Source organism: Vitis riparia, chromosome 1, assembly GCF_004353265.1.
Source record: "Vitis riparia cultivar Riparia Gloire de Montpellier isolate 1030 chromosome 1, EGFV_Vit.rip_1.0, whole genome shotgun sequence".
Lineage (NCBI taxonomy): Eukaryota > Viridiplantae > Streptophyta > Magnoliopsida > Vitales > Vitaceae > Vitis > Vitis riparia.
In genome coordinates, this window is record NC_048431.1 from 13,774,105 (window position 1) to 13,790,717 (window position 16,613).

Consider the following 16,613-nt stretch of genomic DNA (forward strand, 5'->3'; position numbering starts at 1 on the left):
TTAATTTTCAAATTAGAGTACTATATTTGCACCAATATAATATGACAACTAATAAAAAGGATAACATTAAGCCCTTACTAATACTTAATGATATCATTATGTACCATTACCATATAAATCTGAAAGGCATAAATATGTTAACTTACTATCATGTTAATAACTAGTTTTATAACCTTATTAAACTTTTCTTTCTTCTCATATACTTTTTTCTATAAAACTCTTCTACCAACCCTATCAATAGCCTCTTCTACTTATAGCTATAAGATTTTTAACAATAAATGTCATTAGTGTAATATGATTAAGTTAATAAATGATATAAAAAATTAGAGTCATTTTTCTATGAATGAAATATATACTCCATTTTTTTTCACTAATATTGATAACTTACTGTATCCTACTCAAGACATGCATGTCCTTCTTTTCCAAGATAATGATTGTAAATATGCTTATCTTTTCTAAATTTCTTAATATTGTGATATTCCTATAAAGTATAGATACAAAATTAGTACATGATCAAACCTCATAAATATGAAAATTGAAGATGTAATAAAAATATGCTTAACATTAAAATGTTCTAAATTGTATTTTTAACAAGATGTCTCCAATGTGCCTCTTGTATGAATAGGTAAATGGAAGGTGACATTTTTAACTTTTCTAGTTCATTCTTGAAAGAATATATTTCTTTATCAACTTGTACTTAAATGTCCAAAACCTGATGCTCATTAATATGAAACAACATCTTTTAGAGTTTATTTTTTATTTTTTATTTTTTATTTATCCACATTAAAGTTTGTCTACAAAATAACAACTTATATTAACTTGTGTTATTTATTGTGTAGACAAGCCTAAAGCTATAAATGGACTTACCTTCGGTAAATCCCCCTTCTCCTTAGTATTTTTAAGGGATTTCCTTCAATTCTCAATAATTGTAAGCACATGGATTCAAGTTATTGTTCCAAGATAACTTAGTTCAATTGAATTTTCTCCAATATTAAATATTAAGCTTTATCCTTTGCTTCGATTTTTTTGCAATCTCTGGTTTCAATATAACCTTTATGTTTTTTTTTTTTTTTTGGGGGATTTCCTCTCCTTTAAGATTCATATTTACGTGGAAGATATCAAATAAATGTGAAAACTCATATTTTAACAACAAAACTTGTAAAATGACTCATAAAGTAAGATCAATATAGCCTTACATATATTTCCTATAATTAAATTGGTTGTTCCTAGCTATATTGCTTCAAATTTCCTTTCAAAGTTTATCTTGTTCTTGGATTTCTTATATATATCAAGAATTTGATTTGTGGGGAAAATAATAAAATAAATGAGTACATATTTTCAATTATGATTTTCAGTTTTAATAAAAACAAAATCGAGAATGGGAGTTTCAAGCTATGTGAGCATAAAATCAAAACTTGATTGTTAAAAAAAATATAAATTTAGTTATATGGATAACAAAAGAATAGTTGAATGAAGATCAAAGTGGTGTCTTCGAATCACTCAATGCCTTTGAGTAACATAGGTTTATGATGCATATATTAAATTTAAATCGAGCAATATAAAACATATAGAAACTAAGCTAATGTGAAGTTATGAAAAACAATAAATGAGATGTTTTACTTTATCTCATGTTAAGGGTACAAGAAATTATTGAATTGTTTTCAATCCATACTTATCATAGTCTTCTCTCATGTATATTTCACCTAATTCATCCACAACATCAAAAGATTGAACTTCTAGTATTGAAGTTATAAAGGGGTGATGTTTCATGCAATTATCAATCGGGTTATCCAATTTTTGCATATCCTTGAGTTCTTTTAGAGGAATTAAGAGAACTATTGATCATCTAAGATTATGTTAGTCTTCATTTATAGGTCTACCAATTTTTTTTTTTTTTTTGTCAAAATGGTTACTTTTTAGAATTCCAATTGCATGAGTTCCCGATAAATATTCAATACAAAATTCAATAACTTCATTTACTATATAACACTTAGTTATGCATCTTTCAAGTTGATTATGATTGTAAACATATCTCTTAATAACTTTCATATACCTTTCAAATGGGTATATCCATCTAAAGCAAATTGGGCCACATAGTCGCACCTCCCTTATCAAATGCATTATTAGATGAAGTATAATATAAAAAAATGAAGGTGGAAAATACTTTTCAAATAAGCACAACGTGACCACTAGCTCATTGTATACTTCATTCAATTTTGGTACATCAACCACTTTTGTACGTAATTCATAGAAAAATATACATAATATAGTATATCTCACATGCTTTGGCAAGATCAAACATAGTGCCACTAGCAATAGCTGTTGCATGACTGCATGGTAGTCATGGAATTTTATACCAAATAATTTCAATTCCTTTAAGGACACAAGATTTTTAAAGCTTGAGCAATACCCTTTAGAAACCTTTAAATTAGACAATGTTTAGAAAACTATTTTTTTTTTCTCATTGTTGGATAGTAAATAATATGTAAGAGGAAGGTAGGTATTCTTTAAGTCAACTCTTAAAGAAAGTTTGGACCCTAAACCCATTTCCACTAGGTCAAGTTGAACATTGACTCTTTCATTTGTTTTGCTTAGGATGTTAAGCATGGTACCAATAATGTTCTCACAGACATTTTTTTCAATGTGCATAACATCCAAATGGTAATGAACTTGAAGAGATTTCCAATATTCCAACTTAAAAAATATAGACTTTTTTTTTTTCCTATCAGTTGTATTCACTTTAGATATGATTCACCTTCATATTTCCCTATGAAATAGGAATGCGATCAAGATTTTTAAGTATTTCTTCACTACTTAAGATTTTGGGAGGCATCCAAATCTTGTTCACCATTAGATGCCTTCTTTTGTCTTCGATAAGGGTGTTTATATAGAAGAAATTGTTAATGGCCCATATACGAGTTCTTCCTTCCATGCTTTAATATGTGGGAATATGTTTCCTCTCTACATATTAAACATGGATAATATCCTTTAATAGTGCAACCAACCAAGTTTTCTTGTGAAGGGAAATCATTAATTATTCGTAGAAGGATGATCTTTAAAGTAAAAACTTCATGCAAAAGTGCATTATAAGTCTCTACTATTTTTTCCTGCAAAGTTTTAAAGTCATACAATAATAGACTAAAGTATACATCTATATCATTACCAGGTTGTCATGACTCTGAGATCAATAATGATAACATCATAAGCTTCCTTTTCATGCACAATTAAGGGGGTTGTATACGATCAGTATAACAAGACAACAACTATGTCTATTGCTCATAAACCTATGATGATTTATATCATCTGGTGAGAGTGCTAGTCTAAGGTTTCTCTATTTGAAATCAAAATCAAGCCACATATGGTCAACTAGATTCCACACAAAGGAGTTTGATGGGTGACATAGTTCACCATCATATTCTTTATCTTTGGCATTCCATATAAGATATTCAATAACTTTTTAGGAATGAAATGTCTTGTTGAATCTATAGACAAATGGGAAATACCACAAAATTTTTGTAGGAACCGCCTTCTTAATCTTCCTCTCCTTTTTGCTATCTTCCACCTTGATTTTCAACAAATTGAGCATGTAATAGCTTTCTTGTAGGACATGCATAAATTTCTAATATTCCATCCCAAGTGCATTTAAAGTCTTTTTAGCTTCATACATGGACAACAACATCTCATTATTTAATGACAACATATCTCCAAGAAACTAAAGCAATTATGAGAATTATTTATCAAACTAACCATGACATGCTTTTAAGTTGTAAAGTTTTACCAATGTTAACAACTTTGTGCGTTTCATGCATCCACAATATAAAGGTTTTTCTATATCTTCAAGTAACTTCCTAAATACTTTAAAATTATTCATACAATTAACTTGTGCAACATTAACCACATCTATTATGTTCATAACATCATTATAATAACATTTGTCATAATGTCATCATAAGACATTTGGATATACTCCACTGGGACCTTTTTCTCCATACCAACACTATACTTGATAACTAAGATATATTTTATTAAAGAACATATGCTTTCTAATGACTCGAGGAGTTTAATATAACAAATTTCCACAACATAAGAATGAACATTTTGTTGAGGTATGGTTGGTTGAATGTATTAATGCAAGATTATTAAAGTTTTCAACTCCATTATACTTGATTGACCTGCTATCTTTTGACATCCAATCTCGATTTTCTATTTCAATAAGTATAATAGAAGATATATACTAGACAAGAGAATTGCAAAATATGTTAATACTAAGAATAAAATAAATGTATCTTTCTTTAATATAATGGATATATTTAACTAACAAGATGTATCTTATATAGGCAAGAACAAGGGTTAATATGTATACAAAACACATTAGTATACAAAATGCTTGTTAAAAGTTTGTGAAAAGTATGCATAAGTATTATACAATAAAACACTTTTTGCATATAAAACAGAATAAGTACACAAAACATTTGCGAAAAGTTTGGTTAAATAACTAATATGTTAAATTAGATAGTTTCAAAAACATAATATATAGAAAAACATTAAAGAAAAAATCTTTAAAATATATAAAAATTTAATTACCTTTAAAAGTTAATTTTATCTTCTTGACCATTGATACCATATAAGAGCAATAAATAAATATGCACTTACACTTCCAATAGCTTCTTTGATAATGATTTGCTTACTATTTGAAGTTATAAAAATAAAATATCATCAATATAACATACTACTAATTTATTTATTTATTTATCTTTACTAAAAATTGCATCTATCCACAATCAATTCCCAAGTCATAATATCATCAATATAACATACTACAAATTTAAAATATTTTTTTTTACTAAAAATTGCACATATTCACAATCACTTCCCAAGTCATATTTTTAATAATAAATTATAAATTTTCAACTCAATATTCAACTCCACTAAATTAAATTAATATTTCAAGCATGAACATGTATGTTCATACATATAGCACGTTTTAAGTAATTCATATAATTTATAAATATTAAATTTAAATACTAAAATTTTAATTTATAAATACTAAAAGTTATCAGTAATAAAAAAAACTTTTACAATTTAAAAATATAAAGAAATACACCATAAAATACCTCAAAATACTATAAATTTATTATAAAAAAACCCATTATCTCAAAAAAAAAAAAAAAATTCAGAAACTATTTTTATGCAAAAGTTTAACATGTTTTTTAATTTTTAAAAATGATTTTTTATATATATTTTAAATGATAACAAATCATTTTCAATAACAATATCCAAACATTAACTCTAATTGATCTATCTGCTACAACCCATAAAGTTGTATCACAAGACAAAAATTAATGGTCTATAAGCACAACAATATTTAATTATGTAAATAAAAAAGCTCCTTATATTACTCATTATGATCCATGCAATCTTGTTGTTAAAGCTTTTATGAAATATAATAGTCATCATTTAAATTTTATGAAAATTTTAAAATTCTAAATCTTTATATTAATTAATAAATATTGCTAATGTTTTTTTTCCCTCTAAAAGGTTAATAGTTTGTTAGTTCATTTTAAATTAAATTTTAATTTTTTTAATTGGATTTAGAATTTTATTTGTTTAAGTTTTTAATTGTGTTTAAACTATTTTAATATATTTATTTATTATGTTAAATTAGTAATAATAATTATAGTAAAAAATTTATATTGTACTATATTGTTATAAATCCATCATATAAATTACAAAAATTTAATTGAAGTACTAAATTTTTAATTTATAAATATTAAAATTTATAAGTAATAAAAAATAGTATATTTTGAAAGTTATATTTTATATTTCGAAATGACCCATAATTAATAGAATTATTATTCTCTTAATAAAATGAATATAATAATAAATTAACTACAAAAAATAATGACTACTTCTATTGAATTGAAATTCTACTCCTAAAAGTTATTGATGGATGGAGTTTTTTTTTTTTTTTTTGAAGTAAAATTGAAATCATTGTCTTTTCTTTTTTTGAAGCCAAAACAAAGTTAAAATAATTTATTTACCTTTTATTTTTAAAATTAATTTACAGATAAATGAATGATTGAATGAATAAATATAATAATAATAAATAAAAAAAACTAGCCACAATTATTATTATCATTTACTATAATGTTATGTGATATTGTAACAGCAAAGCATATTGGGTCTGGTGGCAGGAGGCTATATGTCTCTTGTTTTGAGATCCCAAGTTCAAGGCCCTTCAGATGCGTACGTTTAAAATCAATGAGGTCCCAGGTCCCAACAAGGACTAAGAAAGGTTCTATTTCCTTTGTGAGGTCAATGCAATGCAGTCTGGTGTCTGCAAGTGGCTCCAATGAACTCGTGTACATCATATTAGAATATAAATTTGCGAGTTTCCAAATATTAAAGAAAGCAATAAAATTCATGAAATGAAGAGATTCCCATTAAATGAGATCTGCAGATATCCTGACCTGGGAATCAACAGTAGAAAAGGACCATCACATCTACGTATTCTAAAACCGCTACAAATTTCAAGCTCCAGTTTTAATTGCTATCATCTTTGTCCTATGCTCCCTTGATTGGAGGTCAGGCTTTGAGGGTTTTTCCTTTCCATTTTCCCTTCTGACTTCCTGTGGGAACGTAGTGACAAAAAAAAAATAGCATGTATTTCTGCAGAACCTTCAATGGCAAAGATTTTATTCTACGGCCAAAACCATAAGAGATTGATGAATTTTGAAATAAAGACTGCAACTACAACTTTCTATGACTACCAATCAGCTTGAGGCCCCAGCTCATGTCTTCACAGTGCCTTACATGAGGAACAAGCGCACCAGTATCGACTCCTGTCTTCGCCTTACAGTCATAGAAGGGAGGGGCATGAAAGCATGGCTCCATTGACATTGCCCTGCCACAAGGTGGATCAGGAGCTGTCCGATTTTGAGGCTTGTACAGAATCCAAGGCGTCACACCTCCAAGACCCTGAGCCACATAGCCAAAGGTTGACCATGCGCTGGTTACCAATGCCTCAGTCGTACTTAGGAGATACATTTCTGCCCATGCCTTCCTGTTGTGCCCCTGCTTCTCACTCTGTTGGACTTCCTCATGGCTTGGCTGGTATACGCTGACCACCTCCCCACTCATGGCTGACTGCTCCCAATACATGTTCCTCACAGCCTCAGAGTACCCAGAATTTAAAGATGTCATTAGAACAGCTATTGATTTCTGGTTTTCAGCTGGGGTAACAAAAGTTTTTTGTCTATTGACTTCAGGCAGCAGTTTCTCCTTTAGAGTGCATGCCATGATTTGATCAATCACATATTGGAAAGGAGCAGTTCCAGAGTCAAAAGTCCTTATTTGGATGCCAATCCTCTCATTTGATTCAGCCAAGTAAGCTTTATAGAACCTTGTGATCAGTCCCCATACTTGATTTGAAGGGTGGAAAAGATACCGACCCAAGTGGTGGAAAGTAGTTTCCTTTTCTGGGAATAATTTGCTTAGTTCTTGTTCAAAAGAAGGCATCAAGAAGAGAGATGGGACAAAGTAGTTATTAGTCTTCATGATCAACCAAGGGACTCTCCCAAGAAGGGTTTGTTCCTGATCACAGAAGAAAAGCTTATCATGATCACCATAATCGTGACTCAGGTAGACATATAAAAATGGTGGCGGTTGTTCTGTTGAGGAATTTATGATATTATTCTTCAGCATCTTCCCAAAACAATGAGGAGATTCTTTGTTAATGCTGTTGAATTTAGGCAGTAGGGGAAAGTCCAGGGGCAGTAACCATGATTTTTCAGGAAACGGCTCACAGAATAGATCAGCCATGTCTTTTCCCCGGTCCACAAGCAGGACACGGTTTGTGAGAAGAGCATAAAGGAATGCAGAAGCCAGGGTGAGGATCCTGTTCCCTAAGCCACTGTAAGATATCCACACAACATAGTTACAATCTGTTGGGCCAACACTGTGGCCAGACTTGAGTTGTTTTATGGTTTTCCTGTAGGATTTGGTATGGGGTCCACAATGTTTATGGAGGTCTTCATACTTCCGCAATCTGGAAAGAAGATAGGAAGAAGGCTTATAAGGTGAAATTTTTCGATACAAGACAGACTGGTACCTACTTAAGCAAGATTTTTCGCCAAATCCAGCAGCAAGAAGCCCACCAAGCAGACTGTCTTTAGACATGTCTGCAGGTTGAGAGGAATTATCTTCTGGACCTATGAATTAGAGTAACCAGGATACATATTAGCAAACAACACAGGACAGAGAATACTAATTTCAGGGTCAGGCAACTAAAATCCTTTTTCTTTTAAGAGCTGGTCAGATACATTTCTGTTTTCATAATTCTGAATATAGAAAGAGTGTCACTTAATCTTGATGTTGAGAGTGCTGTTACTAACTCAAAGATTGTCAACAAAGGGGATTTCTGGGCATGATCATAACTAAGAGGAAGAGTTGATTCCTTCCAACCTCACTCAGTGCGTATATATATATATCAAAGGAAGTTTTGGGCGCGACCATTACTGCGAGGAGGAGCCATTTTGCTCCAACCTAACTTGTAATATACATGAGCGTATATGTGTGAAAAGAGGGATTCATCCAAACAACCCCAAAGCCAGTTGAGATTTCCAATGAGATAGTGAATTGAAAAATGGTTTTGAATTTTATATAACTCAAGAAAAAAAAAGGAAAAAAGAAAAAAGACGAAGCATTATTAGGCACCCTCGCCATATGAAATAAGTGTTCAGTTTAAGCTAAGCACCTGGAACCGTACTTGTTTCAGTGTTCATTGAACTGAAAATAAAAAATTGAAAGCAGGTAGCTTAAACAGAAGGTTAGCATAACATCATATGAATTGGAGCATTCAAATCAGCCAATAATTCATGGTATAGATTGTATGAGCTCTAATGATATTAATAAAATACTCAGATCAACCTTTTGACACTCACAAGATACTAAGTCACTTAAGTTCTAGAAGTAATGGAGTGTCTTAGATCAGCGATGGGCTATATGACAAAAAACTTTTATCAATAACAAGAGAAATGAACCAAGTAAACCTTGATTCATACCATGCTCCCACAGAATAAGAGTGCCTTTGGGAGTGGTTTCAAGAGGATTATAAGTGTTTTTCTTACAAAAATTAGGTTTTTCCAAAGTTCCAAAAATCATTTTCGCTATGTTTGGTTAGAGGAAAGTACTAGGAAAGAAAAAAATATTAAGGAAAATGATTTTCTGATTTTGGGTTTTGTTAAGAAAAATATAAAAATTAAAATTAGTAAAAAAGATGAAAAAAAAAAAAAAAAAACACTTCCAAAAAACAGCCGAGGAGAAAATTTCCTCAACCCAAAACTAGCTCAAAAAACTGAAACAAGTTCCATGATCAGGAATATCAAATCCCATAATAATCACTTCATTCAAAACCAAAATCAACTAAACAAACAATCACGTAATATTCCAAATACAATGGAAAACAAAAATCAAAAGCGAACCATTGAATACTGTTTTCGTACCCAGTTTCAACGCATTAACAATCCTGGGTGGCACGTCCAAAACCCTAGCTTCTCTGAAATCTGGGGTTGGATCAGAAGGTGGGTTCCGGTAGAGAATGAAGAGTGTGAAGAGAAAAGGCAGAGATATCAAAGAAACAGCCAGAGCCTTGGTGAAGCTCATAGCCCCACTCCCAGATTTTATCACGGCCATTGGAGGAGGAGCGTCGCTGATGACTGCTCAATGATAATATGAAACCACTCGTGATCCTCGGAGCATGGCCGTTCTTCGTCGTTGCAGTTGACACGACGTCGTTTTGCCTTATGAGACTGTGCTCAAAAGGTCGGATGGTGAAACTGGTTGAGATCCATTGGGAGGCATGCTCATCTGATGCTTATGAAAATTTCCAAGCTCATTCTTTAATTCAGCTTGAATAAAAAAATGAATTTGATGCATTTATAGCTAATGTTGGAAGGATTATTTGTTTCTATTTCAATTTTAGTAATAATAATAATATGAATTATAAAAATAAATGGATGATAATGTCCAAATAATTTTTTTTTATATATTTTTAAAGAATATGAGTTATGAGTTTTTTTTTTTTTTTTTGTTAAATAATGAGATTAAGAAAAATAATATTTACTTAGGTTTTGTTTGATTATTGGAAAGTATTAATGAAAGGAAAAAGAATGCATTTTTATTTTTATTTTTATTTTTCATCTTTATTTTTTTTTCCATCATTTTTTTCCTTAAATTTTTTAGGAATCAAACATATCCTTAATAAATTAAAATTAATCATAGAAAGTTCCGGAGAGTAAAATAATAATTTTAAAATGTTATTTATAATTTCCATTATCAAGGGAAACAAAATACCACAATTGATATCACCATTGATATCGCATTTAAGTTTCATTCCTACAAAAATCATCTTTTATTCCATTCTCATTGTCATTTAAATTATTTAAATATAGGAACCAATGATAAAAAAAATATGGAAAAGTGAGATTTGATTTTAAATTAGTATTATCTTCATCTATTTAAAAAATTATTTAAAATATATACATTTTAAAGAATTATCCAATTATTATTATTATTATTATTATTTTATTATTTGAATTTTTTTTCTTTAGAAACAAACATATCGTAGGATTCTTATTTTAGTTTTCTAAAAGTTTAAGAAATATTATCAAATAAATCATATTTTATCATAATTACTTATTCAAAGATAATAAGGTTTTTTATTAAATAATAAATAATAAATTTAATAATATATCATTATTTTAATTATGATTAATTTATTTAATATAAAATATTTATTTATTTATTTATTTTTATAAGTATAACCATATTATAAACATTTTATATCTGAAAAACTTTTACAACAAATTTTATTTTTTATTATATTTAACAATTAGTAATCTTATATAATAAATATAAATTTATTATTAGTTTATTTTTTTTTATCAAGAATATGAATTTATTTTTAACTTATTAATAATAGAATAGATTTCTTTTTTCAAATTCTTACTTTATAACATTTCTTGAGAAAAAAAAATCTCAAATAATAAAATAATAATAATAATAATAATAAAATATCTAAAAGAAAAGGAAACATTTATATAGAGGAGTGTAGTTGTCAATTGATTTGAATAACATGACAAGTAAAAAGACATTTTGTTTTTTGAATAATTGGATGACTTATTAAAAAATAAATATATTTCAAATTATTTTTAAATAGATGAAGATAATACTAATTTAAAATTTTTGAGATTTTTTTTTCATATATTTTTATATTAGTGAATTAAATCCCATTTTATCCAAAAAAAAAATATGATGTTCATTTTCACTCTTCATTCCCTCTCCCATACGAAACATGGTGTTACAACATAATATTTCCCTTCATAATTTTATTTGCGGATATCATTCTATTGATGATATAATATCAATTACCTACTATATTCTCTTTTTTTTTTTCCTTTGAAAGAACCATCCTTCCAAAAATTATTGTAAAATAATATTAATCATGATATTCTAAACTTTATTTTTAATAAATCTGACCCATATTGTATTAAAATATCCATAGTTATCCATCTTTTCTCCCACAATATCCACTCTTGCAATATGATTCCCAATACCGTTTATAGTAAGTGTAATGACATGAGTTTTATTTTCAATTTTCTCGTGAAAGGTATTCAAAAGTTTTAAAATGAAGATGTAAAGTGGCATCCAAATATTATTGATGATAAGGTACTTAAAATTGTATTTTAGCGTAATTATTTATTTTGTACATGCTATGAAAATTCATGTAAACTAATTGAATATATACTTTGAGAAAAATGTCCGTGCCCGCTTTCTACCCAACCTCGTCAACATCTTTGAGCCTGGGGAAAATAAAGAGATGACGTTTAAGAAAAATTGGCAGCTATGACAATCCCAAGTACGATATATTTACTTAGTATTTTTATTTATATGATGATAAGTGGATACTAACAAATTGTATCAACATATTCTAGATCACTATATGGGTTATTAAAAGTAGAGATGAAGGTTAAAAAAAAAAAAAAAATTTGAGCATGGAGTAATGATAGATAACAATTTATTGAAGAATGAGGACTTATAGTGTGATATTTCATATCGGATAGGGGAGAAAGTTCTTGACACTATATAAGTCTGAGTCCTTAATTATGTAGATGCTTTTCAAAGCCGAGAGGACACCTTTAGGCCAAGACAAATAATATCTATACAATTGGGTATGAGTCGCTACAAATAATAATAGGGTCGACTCTCGACCCCGATGTAGGAGTTTATTTGACCCCGTGATAAGTGTTTGTCTATTTGACCTTGTAATCCCATGGGATACAATGAGAACGTTATATCTACATGGAAGGTGTTTGTGATATTGCATATCAGATATGAGAGAAAGTTCATGATACTATATAGGTATGAGTTCCTCTTAATCATATAGATGCGTTTTAAAGCAGTGAAAATCCTTTTAGACTTAAAACAGACAATATCTATACGGTTATATGTATATATATGCCGCATGTTAACAATGATGGAGTATTATAAACTAGAGAGGTTTTGCCAAAAAAATTAATTTAAGTTGGGAAAGGTTTATTAAAGTTTCCATTGAAAGGTCTTTTTGGGTTCCATTCCAAGACGATGAGTGAGTTATTATATTTAAGAACATTTTATATATATAGTTTACTTATAAATTCTAGTCTCAATTAATATTATTTTGTTTTGTAATCTATGTTAGGTAGAACTGTAGCATGCATATCATGAAACATATGCGAATGTTGAAACATTTAGAACCTACTTCAACTTGTAGTATGAATTCTTCCATGTTTGTGTCTGAGATAATGAAAAAAACAAAGAAAAAAAAAAGAATTTTACTCGGTCTTTGATAAGGATGAAAAATAGAGGAACATATATGGTATTTGTTTTACTTTCTTTTTATTTTATACATAGGCATTTTTTGTGTCCCATCCTTATTGAAGAGGATTTTTTAGTTTGAAAACCATATACTTATTCGAAGAGCCCACCTCAAGAATGATAAAAAGGTCAATGCTTTGAAGCATGGGATAGTGGACCCACAAAAAACTTGGGAGGGCAGACACCAATTTAAATATTGTTCAGTCACAATACTAACTTGTAATGCCCAAGTTTTTTTTAGGGGTAATTTAGGAAATTATTAATTTAATAAAATGGAAGAGGGGTAAAAATGTAATTTTATGAATAAATACCCTAGGTATAAATTAGAAATTCTATTCTTCCTATTCTTTTCTGAATAGCGTTCTTGTTCGTAGAATTCCAGACAACGTAAGGTTGGAGTCAGATTTCAGGGTTTGAAGAATAGATCTCTATAGGTAAGATTCTAATCCCTAGATTAATATTTTAGATTCATTAGTTAATTTCAAACACATTAGATATTTTTTTGAAAATCCAAATCTAGGTTAGGGTTTGTTTATTTAACTTTTAGATCAAAATGTTTGAAAGATTGCAAGTATAGGTTGATTTATTGATGAAGATAGGAAAATTTCAAAATTTCAATGGAATAGATAAATAAATAAATCATTTAAAAAAAAACACCCTGAAGAAATCTCAATTAAGATTTTCACCTTTGAGACTCTGCAATTTAGGACAATAAAGTGATGATTTAATCTTTCTGAAATGGAACATCTAGTAATGCGGACTATAAAATAACTTATTCACAATGATTTCAATTGACACCCAATACTAGACTCGCCTATTTTTTTTTCCTGTCAAATCACCCAAAGAAACCACTACTTGCAAGTGGTGGAACCATGTAGAATGAGGTAGTTGCAGGGGGTGCAATCCATGTGTACTGGAAGCATGACTCAAAAAGTACACCAGCCTAAGAAACAAAAAACAAAAAACAAAATAAAGCTTGAAATAGCCAAAACATTGTTACTACTTAAATAACTAATGAACTCCAAAGAAACTTCTCCTACATGTAGAAACGTCAACAATATATATATATATATATATATATATATATATATATATATATATATATATAATATTATAGAATTTTATAATGAAATAAAATTGTAATTTAATTAAATTAGTAATGTGTTATTAGAAACAAATTGAGAATTTATTAATTTATTTAAATAAGGAATAGATTAGTTAAATTATATTAGGTGAAAAGTAGATTTTCTAGAATTATTTTTCTCCCAAGTTTTCAAGGACTTCTTTTGAGGTAAGGGAAATTAATGCAGTTATTATTTTTTTTAGAAACAAATTTTTGTATACATCATTTAAAAACATTTTGAATTAATATTCGTTTTATGCATGGATCAAATATGTTTTGTATGAAAAGTATGTTAGAACTTTATATTTTGTTTACAACAGAGAAATGTGGAGATATTATGTTTTGCAAATTCGAATAATTGAAATAAGTGTTTGACTTTGGTTTGTTTGACCATTGTCAACGGGATATAATAGTTGACTTTTGACTTTTTGGCCATTGTCAACGGGATATAATAGTTGACCTTTACATTTCTTGGTGGGGAATGTAATTGATTTGGACCTCAGCCTCCAGGGGTTTGGTTAGAGGTTACTAGTACTAGTAATGTTTGGTTCCGTCCACCTTAAAGGAACAATTTGAGGCTAGCCACCTATTTGAAAAGTCCCACCTAATTGGGCACCATTTGATGTTTGATGACCAGAGTAAATAAATAATTTGAATGTTTTGATCGAATTTAATATGAAAAATGCTTGAATAAAAAATGAAAGTGTACAATTAAAATTTTTGAATGTACTGACAAAATTGAATCAAAGGTTTATGAAAATAATTAGTTATAATATCTCTTATTTTGCAAGTAAACTTGAAATATTTGATCCATGGACTGCATTAATGTTCTTTATTGGTCTTTGAGCTCATTCCTCTTGTTGATAATTTTTTTCAAGTACCCTTAGTTTGAGCAAGGAGTGATGGCTAGGTCGGGAAATGGTCATCATTAGGATTTTGCTTAGGATGTTATTTTTGGACATTGCTAGCTTATAAGTTTATGTTCATTTGGATTATTTGGTTTTTGGAAGCTATTTATATATTGAGCTTTTAAATATTTTTTTTATGATAGTTTGAAGTTGAGATTTGGAGATTATGAAAATTTTGTTAGCACTTGCATTATTTGAGTTTGCAATTTATTGGATAATGGATTTTGGTTGATGGATGTTTAGTTTTAAAGTTAAGTTTTGAAGATTTTAGAATTTTGTTCCGCTACTCTGAACAGATATTTGGTAATTGGTTCTTCTAGTTACAAGTTGATTGTTTGAGTCAAGTTACACTTTAAGCCTTCGGGTTTGAGGTGTGAAATGACCGTCACGCCCTTAGAGTGGGCCTTGGGGCGTGACATAACTAACATGAACTCTAATGCTTTCCTCCAAAACTTTGACATGTAAAAGCCAACAGAAACTCTACACCCCTTCATGCTTTGTTTGAGATAGATGCATTGCAAAATAAAATGTTATGCAGTTGATAATTTCTCCAAGCATCATAGTGTGCATGAACATCAATTTGTTGTAAGTTGGGCACCTCTTTAGACATGCAGTTCCCCGAGTGTGAAATTTGGAGAGGAAAAACACAACAACAAATTCCGAGCACTGGTAATTAATGACAATCCTAACTCAACTCGAAAACCACAAGAACAATAGAGAATGTTGGTCCCTTGGTCTAAAAATAAATTTTTATTTATTTTTTATTTTTAAAATTAAAAAAACAGTTTTTAACAATTTTTGAACTTATTTGATCATGCAAGTTTTTTATTTTTTATTTTTTATTATCTGGATTTACAAAGGATTATTTTTAATAATAAAGTGTAATGAAAAACTGTTTTTAAACAAACAAGTTAAAATTATTTTCACATGGTTTTAAAAATAAAAGGAAAATATGGAAATATATGTATATATATTAAAAAAAAAAGACTATAAAAATTAAAATAGAATGTAACCTCTTTTTTTTTTCATTTTGTCTATTGTTAAATATTGAACAATTTTAAACATGATATCTCTTTCAAATATACATGTTTTTCTAAATTTTCTTTAATTTCTCTAACTTTTGCATTAGAAAAATATATGACAAACCAAACAACACTTGATACATAGGATTTACTAATTAAAAGAATAATTTAGAACTAAAAGGTCATGCAAGAGAGATCGATTCAATTACTAAGAAAGTAAGAAACTAGAACGATGTTTGATAAATTAACTTAATGACTTAAAGTAATTTAACAACTTAATTTAAGTTATTAAGTAAATCAAGTATATTTGGTAAAATAACTTAATATCATGACATAAAGTTAAAATGACTTTTAAGTATTAAGTTAAAATAGTTATCTTATTCTTAATCTTAATTTTTTTTTTGTCTTATTTACCCACATGAAAATATATTTAACAACTATGACGTCACTTTCATTACTCATCTTTTATGAGAATAAATATTAGTTAAAAGTTTTAATGATAAATATTAATTAAAACTAATGAGGATGAATATGTCAATTTAATAACTTAAAATAAATTTTAAATTATTTTTTCCAAACAACTTTAATACTTAAAGTAAAAAATAAATAATAAGTTTTACGTTAATAACTTAAGAATAATTTAAC

At 28.5% G+C, this 16,613-nt stretch overlaps 1 protein-coding gene across 1 annotated transcript; it reads right to left on the bottom strand.

Annotated features, from left to right (window-relative positions):
* Positions 1–6,750: 6,750 nt before the first annotated feature.
* Positions 6,751–9,693, bottom strand: LOC117920361 (galactoside 2-alpha-L-fucosyltransferase-like). Its single transcript, XM_034837835.1, has 2 exons — positions 9,504–9,693; positions 6,751–8,210 (listed from the first exon to the last, which is right to left on the bottom strand). Exons 1-2 carry the CDS (start codon positions 9,691–9,693, stop codon positions 6,751–6,753), a joined length of 1,650 nt encoding a protein of 549 aa, XP_034693726.1.
* Positions 9,694–16,613: the final 6,920 nt, after the last annotated feature.